The sequence below is a fragment of the Antechinus flavipes genome, chromosome 3 (genome assembly GCF_016432865.1).
Source record: "Antechinus flavipes isolate AdamAnt ecotype Samford, QLD, Australia chromosome 3, AdamAnt_v2, whole genome shotgun sequence".
NCBI lineage: Eukaryota > Metazoa > Chordata > Mammalia > Dasyuromorphia > Dasyuridae > Antechinus > Antechinus flavipes.
In genome coordinates, this window is record NC_067400.1 from 522,732,447 (window position 1) to 522,747,978 (window position 15,532).

Here is a 15,532-nt window from a genome sequence, read left to right on the forward strand (position 1 = left end):
TTGTAATATTTTCTCAATCTCTTAAATCTAGATAATCAAATCAAGTCCTAGTTTGTAGCATTTGTCGATGTCTGAGGTGTAAATAATCACACGGAAAATTTTACAATCCAGTTCTGCCAAATACTGAATTCTCCCCATTTTGGTTTTGGTCTAGGCCTGTGATCCCTCCCTCTAATGTATTAATAATTTCTCTTTAATTCCCACCATTTGAGATTTGTTTGGAGAGCTGAGACGGCAAGCTTTGTCCATGTTTCAGTCTACATAAGAGGAAGGGCTCAAAGCCAGATCTTCCTGGTCAGATGAAGCCTCCCATAGCCCTTTCTTTATCACTTCACTTTTGCCTTTCTTGCTGGTATAGCTTATATCATATTTGTATTGTCATATTTTTCTGAGTAGATTTTAAATTCTGTGAAAACCAAGAAACTGTGATTTTCCTTCATCTTTATATCTCTGACACATAGTCTTATAATTAGTAGGTACTTAATAAATGTGAGGATCCAGATCTCAAAGCAGCCATCAAAAAGAATCATAGCATTTGGAGCTGGAATCAATTCCTTTTTCCTCCTCTTCTCTTCTCTTTCCATTCCTTCCTGTTCCTGCTTTTCACATCATGTGCCAGGCCAGTTGATCTTATTTCTCCAGGTCTACACCAGGACTGCTCCTGTCTGATTCTCTGACCTAATCCTGCTCTCTTACATCCTTCTCTCATTTCCCATGGCTGTGACTAACAGGAGGTACCTCCTGCCTTTTAGAAATGTGTCCCCTCACTCGGTTTGTTACTGACTTGTTTTTTATTGTAGAATTGCAATGCCCATTTGCCCTTATAAAACAGATCTTCTCACTCTGACTCTCAAAGGATGCTTACAGTCATTTTAAAATTATATTCTTGACAGGATCACAATGCTTTGTGGATCCAGATGCTCTCTTAAAGTGCTAGCTCATCTGTCAGTGGTTGACCAGAAGAAACAATTAGCTTTAAAACAAAGGCATTATCTGGTATAGCAATAGTGAGAACTTACATCAGAGCATTCTCTCTCCCAAAAAAATTCATGCAGGGTCTCTTATAAACAAAGACAGTTTCAGTAGAGAGACTAGGCACTTGGAACTCATCAGTAGACATACACAGGGAACCTATGTGGCCCACATATGTAAGGAGAAGCTGTAAGATCCCTTATCTTGCATTCTTTCTTCTGATCTTGGTATCCAGATCTCCTCCAGACACTGCCCTCCTGGGCCGTGGTGGAGATTGCTTGGCTATATTTTTAATGCTTTTTATTTTCAAAATATATGCATAGGGGCAGCTAGGTGGTACAGTGGATAAAACACCAGTCCTGAAGTCAGGAGGACCTGAGTTCAAATGTGTTCTTAGACACTTAACACTTCCTAGCTGTGTGACCCTGGGCAAGTCACTTAACCCCAATTGCCTCAATAAAATGTGTGTGTGTGTGTGTGTGTGTGTGTGTGTGTGTATGCATAGATAGTTTTCAACGTTCACTTTTGTAAAATCTTGTGTCCCAAAACATTTTCTCCTTCACTCACTTCCATCCCCTCTCCCAAACAGAAGTAATCCAATATATCCTAAACATGGGCTATTCTTCTATACATATTTCTATAATCACCATGCTGCCGAAGAAAAACCAGATGAAAAAAGAAAGAAAACAATGCAAGCAAACAACAACAAAAAAGTGAAAATACTATGTTGTGATCCACATAGTCCTTTCTCTGGATGCAGATGGCTCTCCCTCACAAGACCATTGGAATTGGCCTGAATGCCCTTGATATTGAAAAGAGCCACATCTGACAGAGTTGATGGTCATATAATCTTGCTGTTGCTATGTATAATGTTCTTTCTTGCTTCTAATCACTTCACTCAGCATCAGTTCATGTGAGTCTCTCCAGGCCTCTCTGAAATCACCCTGCTGGTCGTTTCTTATAGAACAATAATATTCCATAACATTCATACACTATAACTTTTCATGGATTGTACTCTTCATTGCCTCCAGCCTCTAACCCAACTAAAATCTTTGGAGGTTTTTCACTTCTAATAAGAAACCACACCTGAACTAACTATGTTACTCTTGTGATCACTGTTCCATGGACTTGCTCTTTCTAGGGTAAGTTGACCCAGCAGTTATTTGGAATTTCAACTGTTTCCAGCTCCTGGATTGGTTAAAATCTTCAATGAGATAAGGCAAGCTGTTTCATAGGGAGCCAGAAGCCTAACCCTAATTGGTGGGAAGTCTCCCCAGTTCTGGCCTCTCTGAGTTGTCCTGCCCATTCCAGGTGCCAAGCTTTCTGTTCTAACCCCTTGTAGAAGCTGGGGGATTTAGGAAGCCACTTTATGAAATCCCTTCTCAGACTGGATGCCTGTGTATTTTCCTGAAGTTTTATTGCAGGATGCAAGATCATTTACTGATGAGCAAAAGAGTCACCTCTTGTTTACCTTCTGTACTTTATAGGAGGCTCTTCAGAATCTCCTTAACTCACTGTGGAGACAGCTTTTTTATGTAGTCCACAAGGGGCATGCCCTCGGGATCTTCTCAGCCAATCAGTAAAAGTTCTCCCTGTTTTCATCCAATGGCCAAAGCCTTCTCGGGCTATCAGGTTGTCTAGGAAACTCCTGCCTACATTGTTGCTGGGTTTAGTGAATTCCTTTATACCACATTAGTGTGTGCGTGTGTGTGTGTGTGTGTGTGTGTGTGTGTTTTAAGGTAAACTCAATTTGATCAGAGCCTTTCCTTGATACACCTCCTTTACATTTATAAAAGCAAAAACTTTCTAGGAATCTTTGGGGGCCACCCATGCCCATTTGCACTCCCACCCCCCAGAATATCATTTTTATAGAGAAGGTCCAAACATTTTTAAGGACCAAACAGGCTAAGTGATCCAGGCAATAATGCTAGGATGGTAACATGGGGATTGGCTACACATACACACACACACACACACACACACACACACACACACACACAGTTGTAGGGCTATTGTTACTGTTACAGCCCAGGTAGAGCTTTTCTAGGTCATCTAGTTCAGACTCTTTGTTTTAGCAGATGAAGAAACTGAGACCTATTGAGGTTAAGGGACAGAAAATAAGTGGCAAAGACCAGATCTATTGCCTACAAAGTTTGGACTCTTCCCACTGCACCACACTGCCTCCCATGGAGTACTGTGGATTTAAAAAGTGAAAAGAATATGAATTTGGCATCAGGCAAGCCACTTCTGTAGCTACTCAATATTAATTAATTATAATTAGCTCCTTCTCTGGGTATGGTTAGAATTTTTCACCGGAAGTCTTTCTGAGTAAAAAACCAGGATGTTTAATATTTTAAAAAGTACGCTTTGATCTGTATTCAATCTCCATAGTTCTCTCTTTGGATGCAGTTTATTGGAGTTGTCTTGGATCACTGTGTAGTTGAGAAGAACTTAGTCTATCATAGTTGATCACCACACAATGCTGTTGTACAATGTTCTCCTGGTTTTGCTCACTTCACTCAGCATCAGTTTATATAAGTTTTTCCAGATAAGTTCTATGTTTGAATCCCAGCTCTCTCAGAACCTAACTAGGTGACTTCAGGGAAATTCCTTTACCTATCTGATCTTCAGTTTCTCCATCTCTTAAGACTGGTGAGGAAATGCAGTGTGAATCACAAATCCTGAGTTCAAATTTTATCTCAGTAGTAAGCCAACTTTATGCCCCTGGTCTTTATGCTTATTTTCTTTCTCTGGGTTTTACTTATTTCAATCCATCAATTAACAATTACAATTAGTCTTTAAATCTTTCCTATAGGCCAATTGGACCAGAGTGTGTCTGTAAAGAAGGGATGTAACATATAAAAAGGCTGGAAAAGTAGATTGGAACTAGTTTGGGAAGAGCTTTAAAAACCCAGCAGAGAAGTCTGGCTTTTATTTTCCAGTAAATGGAGTTTGCTGAGCAGTGGCCCCCATGGTCACACCTGTGCTTTAGGAATATCACCCTGGCAGCTGTGTGGAGAATGGGGTGGGGAGAAGTCTGAAGCAGGGAGACCAGACAGGGAGTGACGCACTAGTGTGTGAGTGGAGAGAAGGGAATGGGTGTTAAAGCTGCTATCAGCGTGGGAAATGTGAAGTGAGAAAGGAAATAATAATAAGGGACTGCCCTAGATCCCTGCTATGTCTTCTCAGTTCAGTCATGGTGACACTCTCTGTGATCCTGGGTGCAGGGACAGAAGGGCTGGGGAATCACTCTGTAAACTGTAAAGTCCTGTGTTATATTCGGAAGTGATTCATCATTCATTAGAAGTAGAAGCATAGATTTCCAGGCTCTCCGGGCCTGAAGCAACCTCTGGGAATAACCACCTGTCCCTGAAGACAGGATATTCTTTTAAATCTACTAAGAACTGTCCAGTCTCCAATCTTGCCCGAAGTCCTCCCTTTCTAAGCAAGACATTCGATTTGATCCCGGCTCTCTTTGCCTTCAGGGATCAAAATACTTCGTACAATCTATCTCTGCAGCCTTCCCGGTTGGTAGGATCTGCTAGGCCTTTAATGGCACAGCCTTCAAGAAGCCATTGTCACCTCCAGGCATGGAGGGAGGCTGCAAAGATAGAGCATATAGCTATCATCTGAAAACATCTCAGAGATGCTCCCCGTTAAGTCAGAGGATGATGAATCATTTGGTCAGCATGATCCTGATAACAGGTATAGAGCAGGGTAGCTTATTGTGAGAAAGCTGGGCATCCTTAAGTGTTAATGCATACATAATTTTTAAAAAGCTTTTTATTTTCAAAATATATGCATAGTTTTCATCAATCATCTTTACAAAACCCTGTGTTCTACAATTTTCTGATTTTTTCTTTCACAACTTGACTAATATGGAAATGTTTAAAATTATTGTAAAAGTATAACCTATATCAGATTACATTGCTGTTTTGGGGAGGAGAGAAAGAAAAGGGGGGAAGGGAAATCAGAATCTAAAAAAATGAAGTTGAAAACTATCTTTAATGTAATTGGTGGTAGTAATGGGGAGTATTCTTAAGAGGAAAAGAAGAAAAAAGCCTAAAGGCTTCTGATCCCAAATTATTGTTGATAGTTGATGTTTTCTCCATACTTGGGATGCTCTTCCTCCTCACTCCCTAGCTTTTTTCAAATTTCAAATAAAATTCACTTTCTAGAGCAAGTTTTTTCTCTCTTGATTATCTCCAATTTATCCCGTCTTTAGTTTTGTTTGTACATTATTATTAGCATGTTATCTCCCTCATAAAAGATTGGGAGCTCTTCTAGAACAGGAACTATTTTCTTTTACCTTATTATTTTTTTTTATCTCTTGTACCTTTCATACAGTAGGTGCTAAAAAAGTGTTCATTGGCTAAATAGAACAGTGTCCCACAAAATCTCTCTAAAGTAGGTGTTCTTAGCCACTAGACCATCTAACTGCCTCTTTTTCATATGTTTCTAATTCTTATATCTGTATTGGAAGCCAAGCAAGGCAGATATTTTATCTGTGTGAGAGGAGGAAATAGACCTATAGAGGTGAATGGACATAACTAGGGTCTCACAAGTGACTGAGCCCTGACTAGAACTTAGATCTCTAGACTTTTCTCCCAGATCCTTTTCTCCCAACTTGGGCTGCTTCCTTTTTAACTGGGCAGAATTTCAGTTATTTAGGAGAGAAGGATGTTATCATCCACTGAGGACTTTTCAGGAAAACAAGTTTATCTAAAACCTCATGCTGAGAAAAATCCAAACAAGGGAAGGGAAGAGAGTAGCATTTGAACTCTATACTCTTGAGGATGGGGTTAGAGAATGGGGGGAAGAGAAGGAACTCAGGACCAGATGTGCCTTATCTCTGATTACATTTTAGCAAGCAGCAGCAATGACAGAGCTTTAGTTAGTGTTCACTGCCTGGAAGGCCAAAACACAATTCTCGAGGTCAATATGTCCAAAGAACTCTTAAGGAGTTTCTCGTCTATCTCTTTCATCTCTCAGACCATCATGCTTCCAGAGCACTTTTTCTCCTCCAGCCCCCCCAATATCAAAGGCTCCCTGGGATCAGTTGCTATAAGGACAGAAGGGAATGAGCCCCTCAAACCCCACTTCCAACTGTGGGCCCTCTGAAGGCTATGCTGGGCTCTGTGCCCAGTATGCTGAGGACTAGCCAACTGTCTGGATCTTTGTTTTATACTCGTCAGGAACTCTGTGTTCCTGGATGGGATGGACAGATAAAGAAGCCTGTGAAGAGAGCTCTGGAGGTCATTCTGTCCCCCTGATAAGAAGCCTGAGCATGTCTAAAATAAATGGAGACATTTCCCCCTCTTCCCTTTCTTAGTCTCTAGACCTATCTTATTTTCTTGTTTGATTCTTCAAACTTTGGCTTTAGGGAAAAGAAAAAGAGTGTCTGCTCTCGTTTTACAGAAGTGGAAACAGGCTTACTGAGAGGAATGGGCAAGACTGAGGTTGTACATCCAATACATGGAGGGACCCCTGATCAACACTGATGAGAAGTCCAACCATTGTGCCTGTGGTTGCATTTCATTGGCTTCTTACAGCAGATCTGAAAGTGAACTTCACAGAGGGGAGAATCAATGCCCAGAGAGGAGAGATCACCTAACCTAAAAAGGACACATAGCTTTTAGGATTAGAGCTAATTCTCGAGCTCAGGACTCTTGTCCTCTAGAGAGGGTTCTACAGTCAATTCTCTCCCTAAATTCTCTCATTCTATGGCCTTCTGGATAATTCAAATCAGGAATATTGTAGGGGAAGAAAAGTAAGGAAGCGAGCATTTACTGAGGACCTGGAGATGTCGTAGCTGCCTAAATCTCAACATGCTCAAAACAGAACCTTTTTTTTTTTTTTTTTTTTGCTGAGGCAATTGGGACTTATTAAGTGACTTGCCCAGAGTCACATAGCTAGGAAGTATTAAATGTCTGAGGCCAGATTTGAACTCTAGCCCTCCTGACTTCAGGGATGATGCTCTATCCACTGTACCATCTAGCTGCCCCCAGAACCCTTTTTCTTTTACCCTGATCTTATCTCCCCTGCAAAACTTTGCAATCTCTGGCCCCCTGGGTTCTTCACCTTGAAGTTATCTGTTTCTGCACCTTTTCTCATCCAGCCTAGTCTTGTCATTTTTTACCTCTGTGAGAGCTTTCACCACCTACTCCATGACTCCCATACCAGTTCAGACCTTCATCTCATCTTAGCTGACCTGCTGCAGGAGCCTCCAAGCTGGCTCTCCCTCCTTCAGGACTCTTTCCTGTCTCCCATCCACTCTCCTCATAGCTGCCAAAGGGACTTTCCTAGAGCACAGATGTGATCATGAGTCTCTACAGTGAATTCCAATGGCTCCCAATAAATTCTAGTTTTTAAAGCTCTTTACAGCTTGCCTTCCAGTCTTCTCATATAATTTCCTTTATTTCTTTCAAAATCATAGCAGTGCAAAAATGATCTCTAATATCCTTTCTGGGTCTGATGTTTCTGTGACCTGTGACCCATTATTTGTAAGTCTTTGTGTTAAGTCTCAGTGTGAGTAATCTGAGATGTATTTGTTTAGAGCTGGGGGTGTGTGAAAGAGAAGGGACAAACATAGGACTGTCTGTCTCAAAATATCAGTGTGAATGAAGTAGGACAAGAACTAAAAAAGTTAGGAAAAAGTTGGGGCTAAGAGGCTTGAGGATTTGCTGGGAAACAGCTACCCCAACCCTCCTTCCACCATTCCTGTATTTGCTTCTTCAGAGCCTGGAATCCCCACCTTGGGTAAATACTATCTCCTTTCCTCTGAGCCTTAGATCCGGGTCAACCACTCCCAGGTCTTGCCAGCATAACCCTTTGTTTCAAAGGATCCAGATATACTTTGGGGACTTCTTTCACCAGGAGCTCATTCATACTACCCTAGTGAAATTGAAACTTCAATATCTGACAGCCCTTGTGCTCTGGAATATAGTCTTCTCCCTTAAAAGCACATGGATTCACAAGGCTCATAATGTCTACAGTTTTATTTTAGAAAATTAGAGCATATCTATTTTTGGGACAGCTAGATGGCCCAGTGGATAAAGCACTGGCCCTGAAGTCAGGAGGAACTGAGTTCAAATCCTCAGCCACTTAACACTTACTAGCTGTGAGACCCTGGGCAAGTCAACCTCAATCGCCTCTCAAAAGACAATAACAAAAGAAAATATCTCTTCTCTTAAATTAGTAACCTTCCCCCTAGAGATCTGTACAGTCTTAATCACAGGATATACCTGGGGATATTGCTTTGTCTGACCCAAACAACTGTCTAAATCTTTGCCAAGTAATAGCTTTTTCTGGCCTGTAGTCTTCTCATTTATGGCAAGGGTCGGGGGAAAAGTAGGGGCAAGGAATGTGTAATCTTATGTGCCCTAGAAGGAGCATGAATAGTTACCATTTTGCTTGGGAGAATCCTCTACCCCAGAATTTCAGAGTATTGAGGTCAAGTATCCCTGTGATTTGTAGTATTGAAGAGTTATGGGTAAACCTGGAATGTTTAAGTTCAGGGGCTACCTTGCTCTGGGGTTCTGTGAGGGGAAGTAAAGGAGACCTTCCTCATACCCTGGCCATACTCAATCTCTGGTGACATCATAGAGGGATTCACCCAATCCCCAGGGGAGTCCAATCTCTGCCCCTCCCTTGGGACCTCATCACCCAGGTAACCTAACAATTGGCTTGGCTGGAAACAGGTCTCAGCTGTCTATCCCAAAGAAGGGGGTGGGGGGTGGAGGGGCAGGGGGGCCTTCTCCCTATCTCCTAGAGTGGGGAGGACACTGAGGCAACCCTTTTCCACCCTCTGTCTGTCTGGATGGTGAGTAAGAGCAGACTCTTTCTCCTCCTAATATTTCCTCCAACCTGGTCAGCTTAAGGTTTAACCCAAGGCCTTTCCTTGCCTTCTCTCAGTTCACTGGAACTTGTATTGCTTGCTTCCACTGAGGGTGGATGACATTAAAGCTAACTCAATCCAACTCTAAGGACCTGAGGCCCAGAGATAGATTAGGGACTTGATCAACATTATGTAACTAGTCAAAAACAAAGCTAGAACCTGCTGCCATTGTTTCACTGTTTTCCCATCTATAAAATGTTGGGAACTGAACCAGTTAAGATTCTGTGCTTGTGGCCAAATTAAAGCCAGGTTTGAATCAAGGAGGAAGGAGATTTAGTGTCAATAAATGTTTCTTTGATGAATTAATGAACAAAGGAATGAATGACTGAATTAAAAGCAGGTCCTCTGAGAACTGTTGTAGAGAGGGGTACAGGGCAAAGAGCCCTGGGCTGAGACCTGAAAGCCCTACATTTTATATAGGATTTCTGTCAGTTGCTTTCTTTCTTGGACCCTCAGTTCCTCCTCAGGTCAAATAGGGACAAAGACCCCAAAGGGAGAGTATTAAAGTGCATTGGAAAAAGAATCTCAGGACTTAGAACTGGAAGAAGCCTTAAAGATGATCTATTCTTTAACCCTGTCATTTTACAGAAAGAGAGGCTGGGAGACCCTGAGAGCAGAAGTCCAAAGATCAAAGGTCACACAGATCACACAGATCACACAGGGTGACTCCTAAATAGGTTTTAGTGTGAAGGGGCATTACTGGGAAAAGAGAGCAGTTTATTTGATAATCAGCTAGAGGTGCTCCCTCTGCTCTCCCAGCTCAGTCTACCACTACTTCACCCCCACCCCACCCTCTGACTCCTAGGGGAAACATTGAGGTGGCACTCTGTGAATAGAATGTCCCTGTCTGTTTCCCTGGACAACCCTTCCTCTGGACTAGAACTAAGGGTTAATGGTTAATCTGTTTGGCCTTGGGCTGCAATTTCTATTTCTCTGGTTTTTCACCTATTTGCTTTGTTGTCTCCTTCAAAAACTAAGTGTTTCCTGTGGGTAGAGGGGACTGGTCTTCAGTTCTGGGAAGGGGCTGGCTCACTGAGGCTGCATTCCTCTCCCCTGCCCATTCCTACATTTGAGTCTGAGAGCAGCATCTTTTCTCGGAAGATCCTTAGTCTGAAGTGGAATGACTGGAGAAGGGAGACCTCTCCCTCGCCTCCATCCCCATTGTCCCCTTGTCTCTTCCTCCTTGGGGTCAGGGTGTCTTTGTATTACTTTTGCTACCTCCAGCCAGTCTTTCTTATTGTAGGAGTTCTAAACCCTTGATTCCCAGTTCTAGGAAGGATTAGCCAAGAAAAGGTATAATCTTAGATTCAGAATAAGGGAAAATATTTGTCCAAAGTCACATATCTAGTCACTGGGAATATTAGAGCACCAAATCAGTGACATCCATTCACATTGAGTTTTCACCTTTCCTTTCATCCCCAGTGTCTAAGCTGGCTAGCCCATTGTAAGTACATAATAAATGCTTGTGGAACAACTCACTGATATCTTAGACCTCAAAAATCAGTTTAATGAGCATCCAGTCCACTTCCTTCATTTTGTTGAAAGGAAAATCAAGGCCCTAAGGTCAGATGACTTAATTAAGTCAAATAGCAAGTTAGAGGCAGAACAACGGGCTCAGTCTCCTAGCTTCCCATCAAACATTTTAAAAATTCATCTTTGCAGAGCTCTACCTGATATAAAGTATTAACCATACTATAATCCAGCTCTTTCTTAAAATAAATATTGCAATACACAAATAAATAATACAATACAATTATAAACCATTAATTTTGTTTTAGAACAATTTATTCATTACTAAATGAGGAATACAAGTATGTATATTTCTAGAGAATCTATAAACAGTTGCTATTTTGCCAAACAGGTCAAGCCGGGAATCATGATTTGCTTTACAGAAGAATTCTTCGATATACAGAAGGGTCCCTTGTAGGGCCTGTTTGAGTCCCAGCGTCTTGGTTGTGCTTAAAATAGACTCAGCTGCACCAAGATTCCTGGGTGCCTATAGCTCTTCAAGAACACAGCTATTTCTGAGCACCTGCCACAGCCACCCCTGGTCTTTCTATTAGTGCTTTCCCGAGAGAATTCTGTTAGGTTTAGCTTTGCACCCTAGTGGGAGGTGGGGAAATAGAAGAGGCACACTGACAGTTAGATTCTATCATCTTCCCCAGGTCTCACAGAGCTGGCCAAGGTGGGTAGAGTTGGAACAGAACAGCCTTGGATTCCAGGATTCCACAAATTAGAAGCTTGAGCAAAGTCCCTCTACCTTCTGAGACTTAGTTTCCTCATCTGTAAGATGAAGGTTAGCTGGGTTTAGGGATTCCTTTTAGCAGCCTAGGGGAGAGTAAAACAAATATGGGAGTTGGAAGCCTCTGAGACCTGGATTAAAGTTGTCAGCTCCAACATTTACCAGTTGTGTGATGTTAGGCATGGGACTTAACTTGTTTGAACCTTAGTTTCCTCATTTACAAAGTGGTAGTAATGATCCTTGTAATGTCTGTTGGCAGGGAGGGTAAGGGCCTCCCCCATTCTTTTTTTTTTCTTTTTGGAGAACTCTGTATACCTTAAAATGCTATGAAATTTGGAATTTTTACTAGTATTACTATGACAATGCATATACAGCACTTTATATGTTACTTCATTTGATCCTTACAATAACCTTTTAAGTGCTATTATCCTCATTTTACAGAATTTAATGGTGGTAGTGGTAGCAACAGCAGTAGCAATCTTAGATTTCTTTTAGAACCTAAATTTTCAGAACTGGAACCCAACCCAATCATTCTATAGATGATGAAGTAGTTTCAGAAAAGGGAAGACCTTTACATACAGTGTTAAATGTTTGTTGCACTGAAGGTCTAGCTCAAAATCCTATGATCACCATGCACTGGATACATGGAGAGTAGGGGAAATACCCAGACTGGGAGCCTGCTGATCCAGATTCTACCTCTCCAGGGCTGACCAGCTTTGTGCTCTGGGTTGTATCTTCTCCTTTTCTGAACCTCTAGTGGCTGTCATTCTTGGACATGTCAGGGACATCAAGTGTGTGCAAGGTTCCCAGTTCAGCTGCCTTGTTTGTGTGTATGATTTTGGGCAAGACCTTCCATAAAACCCTTCCTCTCTGGGCCTCAGTTTCCTAAAACTCAAACAGGGATGATATTTGTCCGGTAAGCCTCAGAAGAAAGGAACTTTAAAGGGATACAAAATTAGAAGCTGTTCTTATCTGTTCTCGGGGAAGGTCTAAGTGTGTATACAAGTCAACATTTAGTGTAGGCCTTTGTTTTTGAAGTGGTACAATGTGCAAGAACTCTGGTAGCGTTTGGTGCTGAGCTCCGACTCAGCCTGGCCAAGGATGTCCTGGTCTTCGGGGGAGGGGAAGATCATCTCTCCAGGCTAAGCACTTCCCCTGCTTAGCTACCTTCTCCCCTCCCCCATCTTCCCCTTCCCTCTTCTCCCTCCTTCCCCCACTTTTCCCTCAAATCTTCCCCTCCTTTCTCCTCCCCCATCCTTCCCTTCCCCTCCTCCTCATTTTCTCCCCTCCTCCCTATTTTCTCCCCTTCCTCCTCTTCTTCTCCTCCCCTCCTTCCCTGCCTCCTCCTCTTACTCAGGTCCCTCCTTAACCCTCCTCCTCTTTGAAATGAGGGAGTTCGGTTAGACGATCCGGCAAGTGCTTTGGAGTGCCAGATTTCGAGATCCCGGCTCCCACTCCTTAGCTGGGACCAACTCCGGCGCTCTCCCCTAGGCCGTCCTCCCCCTTGGCAATCCTCCCTAACTCCATCCCCCGCGGGCCATCCCACCCCCGTCTCTCTTCTCCCCAGGCCCCACCCCTTTCCCAGCCCCCTCCTCTCCTGTCCCCTCCTCTTTCCTGACCTTCCCTCCCTCTATTCTCACCTGGCCCCCTGCCCCGCAGCCCCCTCTCCCCTCGGGCGAGGCCGGGAGAGGCCAGGCTGGGACTGGCCGGGCGGGGCAGGGTGGGGCGGGGAGGAGAGGGAGAAGCTGGAGACTGTGTAGCGGTGGGGAGGCGGTGGAGAGGTGAGGTGGGGGCGGGCGCTAGGACCCGGGGGGAGGGCGGGGCGGGGCTGGGCTGCGGGCGGGCGGCTCATCAGCTTCACCTCCGCAGCTTGGAAAAACCCCAGCTGGAGCGGGCGCCGGCTCGGGGGCCGGGAGGGGTCCGAGGGAGAAGGGCGGCCAAGGGACCGGGAGTCGGGCGAGCGGCGGCCTCCGAGTCCAGTCCCCTCGCCCCCTCAGAGAAGCAGCGGCCCCGGGTTGCAGCGGCAGCAGAGGCGGAGACTCTTGCACCCCGGGCCTGGGCGGGGGCGGCCGCCGGAGCAGGTGAGATGTCTGGCCCGGCCGGGGCCGGAAGGACCTGCGCGGAGCCCGTCACTGTCCCATCCCCGTCCCCCAAGCCCTCCATCTCCGTGCATGCAGCCCCTGCAGATAGAGTTAGTCGCAGCTCCGGGCCCCTTTGGGTTCCGAGAGAGGACCATGCCAGCCTTTCTTCTGTCCTCGTCAACTTGGGGTCCCCCAAGCCCCTCAGAGCCCCTGGTTTGCCCTGCTAACCTGGGACACCCTCGATCCCTTCCAGGATCAGACCTCATCCGGCCCCAGGACACCCTCCCTCTAGGAGCCTTCTGTGGGTCTTCACTATCCTCGAATCCTCTCCAGCTCTATTGCTCCCTTTGAATCTCTCCTTTGCTGATCTCGCCAAGTTTCCAGCTCTCCCTGTTTCCGAGGCCCCGGAATTCCCATCTTAGCCCTGGGGACACCTCTGTCCCAAAGATCTCCTTGGAGCTCCCTCTGCCTTATCCCTGAAGTCGGCTCTGCGCCCGCTTCTGTGTTCCGGGATCCTAGACTTGGCTTTATTCTGCTCAGCTCCCAAGGTCCTCTTGCACCTTTACATCGGGCCCCATGTCTCCTCTTTCCTCCCTGTCACTTTCCCCTCAGTTTCCCCTAGGTTCTCCTAATTGTTATTCGCTCAGAGCCTTGAGACTTTCCAGTTTCTTACATATGCCCCAAGATGCCTCAGTTTCTTCTTTTATACCTTCATTCTCCTCTGTTGAATGACATGACAGTCTGCTGTCCCTTCTTTTTCCTAGGACCTGATATTCGCTCTACTTTTCCCCATTCCCTCCTCCCCCCCAGTCTTCCTATGTCCCACAGACCGGTTTTTCTGCTCTGTTCTTCCTTGGAGGTGGGATTTGGAATTGCCCCCTGAAGGGTTCCCTCTGGGTTCTAGGGAAAGTACCCATTCAACTCTCTCCCCTGGTTGGGGATGGATGGACTGGTGGGGGTCCATTCTGACCCTTCTTGAGCCTCAGAGTATTGGCTATTGTGCGGTGGGGATTTGTGTGTATTCTTGTCCTCACCTCGAACCCCAGTCCCTTTCCCAGTCCTCTCTTAGCCCCTCCCCCATTCTGCCCAGAGGATAGGATATGGCCCTCAGCTTATGGTACACTGTATTCCTGCTCCCCTCTCTCCCACTCCTGTTCTCATTGTCTAAGTTGTCTTGCTCACTCCAGTCCCCAAACCGGTCTTTCAGGTCCGGGGAAGGCTGATTCAGCCTTGGCAGAGGCTTCTGCCCTGGTGAGGACCTGGGTCCTGGAGGTTCCTCCCCCTCGATCCTCCCTTCTCCATGGAGTCCTCAGACCCTGATGGACCCCAGGCCCCCCGACCAGCACTGGGCAGAGACAGCGTGCAAGTGCCCGATGACCACGACTTCCAGAACTTCAGAGCTGAGTGTGAGGCTGAAGCAGGCTGGAACCTGACCTACAGCAAGGGCGGCTTGGGGGTGTGGGTGCAGGCTATGGAACTAGATCGGCCCCTTCACAAGATCAAGGTAAGGACCCTGGGTCAGTTGCACTGCCACTGCCTTCTGGGAGAACAACAGGAAGGGGGTGGGGAGATGGTGCCAGGTCTGGCATCTTCATCACTCATAAAACCCTGGAGCTAGAAAGATCTTGGAGGTGAGATTATTTATAAATGAATAAATATAAAATAAATGGGGAAATCGAGGCTCAGAGAATACTGTGGGCTTGTCCAAGGTCACCCAGTAAGTCATGGATGGAGCCATAACTCCAGTCCAGTTCTCCTAGCCTCCAGCCCACTTTCTTTTCCTACCCCAGCTACCCAGTTCTTTAAGAAATTCTCTTTTCCCTAAAGATAATTCTCTCTCCAGTGTTTTAAGTACTTTTCATCAACACCTTTGGGATGGAAGGTCATGCATTATCAGTAGCTTGCAAAGGAGGAAACCAAGGTACAATCACACAGTAAGTCAAAGGCAAAGTCAGGTGTCAAGTCTTTCTTTCTCCATGCTCCCCTTAATATTCTACTTGGCTTCCTGAGACCTTGTCTTAATAACAATTCTCAGATTTTATATAGCCTTACAGTTTACAAAACCCTTTCTTTACAACCATCTCTATGAAGTATGCAGTAGAGATAGCTGTGTATCCATTTTACAAATGGGAAAAATGTAGGCAAGAAAAGAGAAGTGATTTGACCAATATCCTCTATGAAGTCTGTAAGAATGGGCAAGACTTGTGTTCAGATTTCTTTTTCACTGACAGAGGTCAGAAACTGTTCTCCCCCTCCCCCAGCCTTCACTGCCTTATATTCCAAGCCTCCTACTTTCCAATTATCTTGGGCCTGGTGGTCTTAGTGTTTCCCTTTTACTTA

At 44.9% G+C, this 15,532-nt stretch overlaps 1 protein-coding gene across 2 annotated transcripts in view; it reads left to right on the forward strand.

Moving 5' to 3' along the window:
* The first annotated feature begins 12,986 nt into the window (after window positions 1-12,986).
* STARD10 (StAR related lipid transfer domain containing 10) overlaps window positions 12,987-15,532 on the forward strand; it is a 36,062-nt gene continuing 33,516 nt past the window's right edge. The window contains exons 1-2 of one of the 2 annotated variants that reach the window (XM_051987193.1): window positions 12,987-13,192; window positions 14,400-14,696. In XM_051987193.1, the coding sequence (XP_051843153.1) occupies window positions 14,493-14,696 (204 nt within the window). In that variant the 5' untranslated portion in view covers window positions 12,987-13,192; window positions 14,400-14,492. The remainder of the gene's footprint in view (window positions 13,193-14,399; window positions 14,697-15,532) is intronic. The other variant, XM_051987192.1, reaches the window with a different exon arrangement.